This window comes from Micropterus dolomieu, linkage group LG16, assembly GCF_021292245.1.
Source record: "Micropterus dolomieu isolate WLL.071019.BEF.003 ecotype Adirondacks linkage group LG16, ASM2129224v1, whole genome shotgun sequence".
In the NCBI taxonomy this organism is placed as follows: domain Eukaryota; kingdom Metazoa; phylum Chordata; class Actinopteri; order Centrarchiformes; family Centrarchidae; genus Micropterus; species Micropterus dolomieu.
The window spans coordinates 5,633,214-5,642,037 of record NC_060165.1 but is presented as its reverse complement, the minus strand read 5'-3'; the positions used below and the strand labels follow the sequence as shown (position 1 = coordinate 5,642,037).

Below are 8,824 nucleotides of genomic sequence, written 5' to 3'. Positions count from 1 at the left end.
CTGAACTGTGATTGGATAATCTCTGATCGAGGGGTTTAGTCAAGTGAATGGTCAGTTCTCCAGAGAGTCTGAAGCTCAAACTGGTTTACACCTGAGACAAAGTGTGCAGCTTTAAGTAGTATTCATTTGATTTGTCGTTAATGACTAAACATGACTGGACTTAGTGAAAATTCTGGTTCTCTGTCCCATCAGGTGACGCTGGTTCACCCTAGTGAGGCTGTCACAGTGCTGCGCAGGCTGACCAGTGAACAGCCAGACAGGGTTTATTTCCAGAGCCTCTTCCGTTCAGGCTCTCTTTCTGAAACTACTACCTGTAACGTCTGCCTACGTCCAACTCAGCAGCCGCTGTGCAATTACACTGACCTCCGTACAGGCGAGCCTTGGTTCTGCTACAAGCCAAAGAAGCTGAGCTGTGATGCCAGGATCAGCCACTCCAAGGGAGGATTCAAACAAAACCTCAAAGCCAAGGAAGAGAAGCTCTTTCAAAGGTGAGGAAGCAGAGACGCAGGACCGGCATGATAGCTGATTTTCAGTAAGATAGATGGTTAGTATTTGCTGTGCTTAGTTTGTTTTATTGTACATGCATACATTTTATTTTGGATGAGGTATTTTCTTAACTTAAAACTTGAAACTTAAAGATGCACACTTATTTTTCTCAGGGGCAGTGCACAAGCTTTAAACATAACACTGACTTCACGTTATAACGTTTATATGGTTATTCAAACCACCAACAAAACTGTCAAACAGTGGCCTATTTACATATCCAGAAGACAAAGGGGAACATTAACATGCCTTTGGAGTTGTGATTCCGGCAACCTGGCAAATGTAAATCCATGTTCTCTTCTTCAGTGGAGTCAACATGAAGGTTTCTCTTCAGGCTTCAGGACCTGCCAGTGTCACAGTGTGGCCAAAAAAGAAAGGTAAAGCATGATTTTTACTACTGCCACCACTGCCTATAATAACAATAATAATTCAAAACAGATTGTGTTACAGATAATTTTATTTTTTATTTAACCTTTATTTAACCAGGTGAGTCTCATTGAGATTGAAATCTCTTTTGCAAGAGAGACCTGGCCAAGACGCAGCATAAAAGAACAGTTTCCAACATATAAAAGACATCAAGTACACATACGTATAAGACAAGCCCCTGTGTTGAATAAGGCAGAATACAACTTTATAAACAGCAACAATGACCAATGTTCACCTGCTCCATATCCTTAAGAGTTGAAACAAAATGTCTAGAAGGAATAAAGGCAGTCAATTTCAACGAGTTCTGAAGAAGGTTCCGAGCAGAAGGCGCTTCAGAAATATGAAGGCTTTTTTACCTAATTCTGTTCGGACACGGGGGACCAACAAGTGTAGGACGACCTTTGAACGTAATCCATAACGGCCTTGAGTACTTGTAAAAAGATTCTCAAATAGGTTGGAGCTAGTCCAAGTGCCTTATAGATGAAACACAGCCAATGAGTGTACCTTCTTGCATAAAGAGAGGGCCATTTAGCTTTATAGTAAAGGGTACAATGATGTGTCCTAAGATTACAGCCAGTGAAAAAACGCAATGCACAATGATACACAACATCCAATTTCTGTAGGCATTGGGCAGAAGCATTCATATGTATCAGATCACCATACTCTAGTATGGGAACAAAAAGTGACTGTCCCCAGGTATTTTCTAGCACGAATGGATAAGCATCATTTTGATCTGTAGAGAAAGCCAAGCTTTATCTTGAGCTTAGAAACCAGGTTGCTATTATGAGTTCTTAAACACAGTTTACAATCAACGATTATACCTAAATATTTATAACTGTTAACTCAATTTCATTTCCTTCAAAAGTTGAGATGCTTATAGCAGTAACTGGAAGTTGTCTTGAGTTTGTGAATACCATTACTTTGGACTTTTCTGCATTTAAGACCAACTTAAGCTGTTTTAAACGGCTCTGAACAATATTGAAAGCAGACTGCAAAAGATCAAGGGCTTGTGCAGCAGATGATGCAGTACAGTAAATAACAGTGTCATCACCCTGTTTAATAAATGTAGCACATCCTCCCCCACCTCCAGTGCGTCTATCTCGACGGACATCCACATACCCCTGTATCACAAAAATCCAGATTTGGTCTTAGCCAGGTCTCTTGAATACAGATAACATCTTGCTTCTGCACCATTTCATCAATAACTCATTTTAACTCTTGTCCATTTGCAATCAGGCTTCGGGCATTCCAATGTAATAATAACACCATGATATATATTAACCAACCCATGATTCCTGGCTAGACTGATGTTTGAGATCATCTCTCACTGTTTCCCATGTCAGCCCTGTTACATCCAAGTGCCATACTGCTGCCATCAACATCAGCTGTATTCTTTCTGTCTTTGACTTTACATCTGCAGTACCATTAATCACACCAGCAATAACTTTCTAACATCCACTCTGCTTGACTTGCCTTGCTTCATGTCTTAAATTAGCCTCACTGCTACCCCCTGCTGTCTAGTTCTGAACCTTTTTAACCACTTCTGCGTATGACGCTTTCTGTCCCACTCTCACTTGTTGCACTTGCACCGCTTCCTTCATCATTGCACACCCTCCATAAGCCACGCTATGTGCACCCCCACAATTACAACATTTAGGTGGGACGCCTTTCCCACACTGACCATAATTATGATTCCCTCCACATCTGGCACCCCTTCTTATCTCTTTGCACATTACTGCTACATGTCCAAACCGCTGGCAGTTATAACATCTAAGTGGTTTAGGCAGGTACGGTCTCACAAAGTAGCTCATATATCCAATTGTTACTTTTCCTGGAAGGTACCCTCCCTCAAACTGTAACAAAACTGACTGACTATCTTCCTTACCGCCATCTCTTGTTGTTTGTAGTCTTTGTGCACTCATTAGAGTCCCCCCTCTTATATTAATCTTAACCTCTTCCATCTCTACACACCGGAATACCTGTAATCACCCCCTTTCTCCATCTTTTCCCTCCCTGATCTTTTACAACACTTACTACCTGAAATTGTCCCACCTTTTCCAGCTTCAGTACCCGCTCTCTTTGAACCCTATCCTTACATGTAACCACTAAACTACCATTTCGTAGGACCCTTGCTGCAACTATCTCACCTATCGCATTCTTTAATGCCGATGTTAATCTGACAGGATTTACACCTCCTACTCTGCCTTCCTCACGAAAATTGATAACTACTTTATACTCATCAATACCACGATCCTCTTGTGTAAATACCTCACTCTCCTCTCTTCCTTTTCTTAATCAGACTATCATTTCAACTCCCTACCTGCTTTCCCTTTCCACCATTGCCCTTTCCTTGTCCTCCTCCACCTTCACCTCTTTCCTCCATATCTGGTCCAGTCACAGTACAGCCGTACCGTACCGAACTCCTGTTGTGTTTGCAATTATTTCCGTTCAATCTCAATTTCCACAGTCCTCGGGTAGTTGTTCTGTTGGTACGACCACCGTTGTTTTTTCAGCTACAACCTGGCTACCGTTCTTTTGCCTTCAAAAATCCAAACGCTTCTAATGCTCTACTTCCGGTCAATCACCTCAAAAATAATAATAATAATAATAATAATCCTTATTTGTAGAGCACTTTTCAAAAACAAGTTACAAAGTGCTTTAACAAGTGTAAAGAATAATACAAAAAAGATAAGAGCATGAAAATAATAATTTAATATAAAATTAGTAAAATACAATAAAATAAAAGGGATGAAATAAGATAAGTCAAATAAGATCGGGAAAAGCTCTCCTATAAAAGTATGTTTTAAGAAGGGACTTAAAAGAGTTCACTGACTCAGCCCACCTGATTTCCTCGCGCAGGCTGTTCCAGAGCCTCGGGGCCCTGACAGCAAACGCTCTGTCCCCTTTAGTTTTCAGTCGAGACTCTGGAACAGACAACAGACCTCTGCCCGAGGATCTCAAGGTACGTGCTGGTGCGTATGGGACTAAAAGGTCAGAAATATAACAAGGCGAGAGGCCATGAAGAGCTTTAAAAGTGATCAATAGAATTTTAAAGTCAATTCTAAAACATACTGGGAGCCAGTGTAATGAAGCTAAAATAGGAGTAATGTGGTCATATTTCTTTGTTCTGGTTAAAAAAGGCAGCCGTGATACTACTGCTGCTTTAAATAAGCTCAGCCAATGAGGGGGTTTGATCTGGGTGGAGCTATTTTGATGCTCCAGAGGTGAGTTCAAGAGCAAGGCTAAAAACCTATAAGCCTGCCTAGAAAACACACACCACTACAGTAATATTAAAAGAGTCACAGACAGATTTAAAACCATCTGAAATGGAGGACAGCCAATCCAAGTTAAAATCCCCGGCTAAAAGTACCTCTCCAAATTCAGTGCTCGATAGATGATGATTTAAAGAGCAAAGAGCCTCAGTACTTGCTGAGGGTGGTCTATAGCAACCTATGACCGTCATTGTTTGCCCCAATGCGAGCTCCAGCTTCAAGGCTAAAAGCTCTAGCTGCTTACTATCTCGCCTTGTTATATTTTTGAACTTTTAGTCCCATACGCACCAGCACGTACCTTGAGATCCTCGGGCAGAGGTCTGTTGTCTGTTCCAGAGTCTCGACTGAAAACTAAAGGGGACAGAGCGTTTGCTGTCAGGGCCCCGAGGCTCTGGAACAGCCTGCCCGAGGAAATCAGGTCGGCTGAGTCAGTGAACTCTTTTAAGTCCCTTCTTAAAACATACTTTTATAGGAGAGCTTTTCCCGATCTTATTTGACTTTATTTTATCCCTTTTATTTTATTGTATTTTACTAATTTTATATTAAATTTTCATGCTCTTATCTTTTTTTTTTGTATTATTCTTTACACTTGTTAAAGCCTCAGTACTTGCTGAGGGTGGTCTATAGCAACCTATGACCGTCATTGTTTGCCCCAATGCGAGCTCCAGCTTCAAGGCTAAAAGCTCTAGCTGCTTACTAATGGATACCGAATACACAATGTTTCAAGGAAAATTATTTTTTATATAAATAGCAATGCCACCACCCTTCCTGGGTCGGTCACAACGGTAGACATTGTAGCCCTTGATTGCTATATCCTTATCTAAAATAGATTTACTAAACCATGTTTCTGAGATTATAAGATTATCAGTATCTGTTGAGTGGGCCCAAGGTTGTATAAAATCGAGTTTGGGGAGTAGACTTTTGACATTAATATGAATAAAACCTAGTCCGGCTCTAGTTTTGAATTCGTCTGGAGTATTCAAATTATTAAGCACTGGACCAGGGTTAGAATGAACACTACCAGAGAGTATAAGAATGAGGGCAACTATCTGCTACTTTTCTATAAAAACAGTACAAAAGAAAAACATTGAAACCAATCATGTGGACCAAGTAACTTAACAAGATCAAATAAATATAAAGTTCTGTAGTCACCAATAGTCTGTGGATTCCAGCCGAGTTTGATGTCCATAGGGCCAAAATCCCACATGGTGCCCAGATATTTCTGGGAATGTGGGGAAAGCTCATCATGTTCACCATTTCTGTGGATCACCTCACTGGTAATAGTCAAAGATAAAATAAGGAAAAATGATCAAAGCACCATGTTGAGTCTTTTCTGCTAGCAGAACCAAGGAAAAAAAAAACCCAAGAATGTTACTCCAGTTTATTGATGGAATCCATCCATGCCAGATTCTCCCTCTCAGATCCAGCCGTGTTGATGAATGACGTCACGGTGTAAACAGGAGGAGTTCTCTGGGGTTGTGCAAACTACAGGTGCTGGTCATATAATTAGAAAATCATCAAAAAGTTGATTTATTTCAGTAATTCTATTCAAGTGAAACTTGGACATTATATTCATTCATTCCACACAGACTGATATATTTAAAATGTTTATTTCATTTAATTGTGATGATTAAAACTAATGAAAATCCCAAATTCAGTATCTCCGAAAATTAGAAGATTACTGAAGACCAATACAAAAAAAGGATTTTTAGAAATATTGGCAACTGAAAAGTATGAACATGAAAAGTATGAGCATGTACAGCACTCAATACTTAGTTGGGGCTCATTTTGCCTGAATTACTGCAGCAATGCGGCGTGGCATGGAGTCCATCAGTCTGTGGCACTGCTCAGGTGTTATGAGAGCCCAGGTTGCTCTGATAGTGGCCTTCAGCTCTTCTGTATTGTTGGGTCTGGCGTATCGCATCTTCCTCTTCACAATACCCCATAGATTTTCTATAGGGTTAAGGTCAGGCGAGTTTGCAGGCCAATTAAGAACAGGGATACCATGGTCCTTAAACCAGGTACTGGTAGCTTTGGCACTGTGTGCAGGTGCCAAGTCCTGTTGGAAACTGAAATCTGCATCTCCATAAAGTTGGTCAGCAGCAGGAAGCATGAAGTGCTCTAAAACTTCCTGGTAGACGGCTGCGTTGACCTAGGACCTCAGAAAACACAGTGGACCAACAGCAGCAGATGACATGGCACCCCAAACCATTACTGACTGTGGAAACTTTACACTGGACTTCAAGCAACGTGGATTCTGTGCCTCTCCTCTCTTGATTTCCAAAGGAAATGCAAAATTTACTTTCATCAGAGAACATAACTTTGGACCACTCAGCAGCAGCCCAGTCCTTTTTGTCTTTAGCCCAGGCGAGACGCTTCTGACGCTGTGTCTTGTTCAAGAGTGGCTTGACACAAGGAATGCGACAGCTGAAACCCATGTCTTGCATACATCTGTGCGTGGTGGTTCTTGAAGCACTGACTCCAGCTGCAGTCCACTCTTTGTGAATCTCCCCCACATTTTTGAGCAGTCTTCCCCATGATTGTGAAGCCTACAGAACTAGACTGAGAGACCATTTAAAGGCCTTTGCAGGTGTATTGAGTTAATTAGCTGATTAGAGTGTGGCACCAGGTGTCTTCAATATTGAACCTTTTCACAGTATTCTAATTTTCTGAGATACTGATTTTTGGGGTTTTCATTAGTTGTCAGTTATAATCATCAAAATTAAAAGGAATGAACACTTGAAATATATCAGTTTGTGTGGAATGAATGTATACATTATACAAGTTTCACTTTTTGAATGGAATTACTGAAATAAATCAACTTTTTGATGATATTCTAATTATATGACCAGCACCTGCATAATGAAAGTATAACAGATAAGCATTTGTAAACAACTTGCCACTTTCTTCTGGCAAGTGTCCTGCTGTAGAGAGATGATTCCGATCTGAGAAGAGCACTGGGAGCAAGGAGTACATCTGCAAACATAAAAGTTCATGAACATAGCACCAGCTATGATAAAATGATATAAAAGGACCACGGCCCTTTTATATTATTATATCTATTATCTCAGGAATAAGGACAGCCCATAAGAGGTTCACTTTCCCTTACTACTTACATATGTTGTTATCTCCCAAATAAGGAGGAGCTGCAGGTGCTGACTGATTTTAGTTGGACACTTGGCACACTTTTTTCAGAACTGTGTGGATGGAGCATTAACTCTTTGCGTGTACCAGTGTACCATAACAATACACAACAACTGAACAACTTCCACTTTTCTACTTTTGGAAAGGGGGAGTCTCTTTTATTAGCAGCCAGGAGGCACATTAGTCATGTTTAGGTTAATTAAAACAGGTGCTCTTGTGTTCTGATTTGCATCATCGTTGTTCTTTCCAGATTTGAAGACCACTTTTCTACATTTCTACATGTGTGGTAGACAATACACCAGTTAGGTCTATGACTAGTGAGTAAAGCTTTAAATGATAAGGCTGATAGTATTCTGTATTCATCTTATTGTCAACAAGTCCAGCAAAAAGCCAACACTGAATGTATTGTGTAGCCATCTGAAATGGCGTATTGAATACACTAGTGCACTTAATGTGTATTAATCCGCTGCTGAGAATATTCCAACAAATGCACTATACCCAGCTGTTTTAGGAAATGACAGTTTATTTGTGACACATTTATGAAGAACTAAATCTTCAACCATAATGAAATGACTTGAATGTCACAGACAGGTTAGGGAGACCTTGTTTTTTCTTTCCATGGGATATGTTGAAAATAGGAAGAATATAAAATAGCTCCATCCTTATCCTTTCTTCCTCTCAGGTCAACCAGAGGTGAAGAACAGCAGTGTGAAGTCTGGACCCTCTGGCTATTACTACAAGGGTGCATGGCAAGCACTAGATGGCACCACAGTTCAACAATTCAACACCTCCTCTGCCATCAGTCAGTGTCTGAAAGGCAAGATGGTCCACCTGTATGGAGACTCCACCATCAGACAGTGGTTTGAGTACTTTAGAGCAGCACTGCCAGGTAACTGATCCACAGGGATTTCTTGTCAGAAGATTGATTTTGTTCACACTGCAGCTTCATCTGTTCCCTCTGTGATACTTTTAGATCTGAAGGAGTTTAACCTGCACAGTCCAAAGCAAGTTGGACCTTTCATGGCCTTGGACTATGCAAACAACATCTTGGTGACGTATCGCTGCCACGGTCCTCCTCTCCGTTTTGTCAACGTCCCAGCCACTGAGCTGCGTTACATTGCCAATGAACTAGATGGGTTAACTGGAGGCAGCAACACTGTTGTAGTTATTGGCATCTGGTCTCACTTCAGCACTTTCCCCATGGAGCTCTACATACAGCGGCTGCAGAGCATCCGCAGGGCGGTGGTGCGGCTGTTGGTCAGGGCTCCAGACACACTGGTCGTCATCCGGACCGCGAACCTCAAAGCTTTGACACTTTATGAGACGCTGACCAACAGCGACTGGTACTCACTGCAGCGTGACAAGGTGCTCAGAGCCGTGTTCAAAGGACTGAATGTTCATCTGGTGGACGCCTGGGAGATGAGTCTGGCCCACCACCT

General features: G+C 41.3%; 1 protein-coding gene and 1 long non-coding RNA gene across 2 annotated transcripts in view; one reads left to right on the top strand and one right to left on the bottom strand.

Moving 5' to 3' along the window:
• LOC123985011 (NXPE family member 3-like) overlaps nucleotides 1–8,824 on the top strand; it is a 19,186-nt gene that overhangs the window by 9,822 nt on the left and 540 nt on the right. Inside the window, exons 5-8 of the mRNA XM_046072340.1 lie at nucleotides 175–488; nucleotides 850–920; nucleotides 8,068–8,274; nucleotides 8,359–8,750. Coding sequence (XP_045928296.1) covers nucleotides 175–488; nucleotides 850–920; nucleotides 8,068–8,274; nucleotides 8,359–8,750 — 984 coding nt within the window. The remainder of the gene's footprint in view (nucleotides 1–174; nucleotides 489–849; nucleotides 921–8,067; nucleotides 8,275–8,358; nucleotides 8,751–8,824) is intronic.
• LOC123985012 lies at nucleotides 132–5,738 on the bottom strand. The gene is made up of 3 exons (XR_006828576.1): nucleotides 5,617–5,738; nucleotides 5,394–5,515; nucleotides 132–887 (listed from the first exon to the last, which is right to left on the bottom strand). It is a non-coding gene; the product is annotated as an uncharacterized LOC123985012 (long non-coding RNA).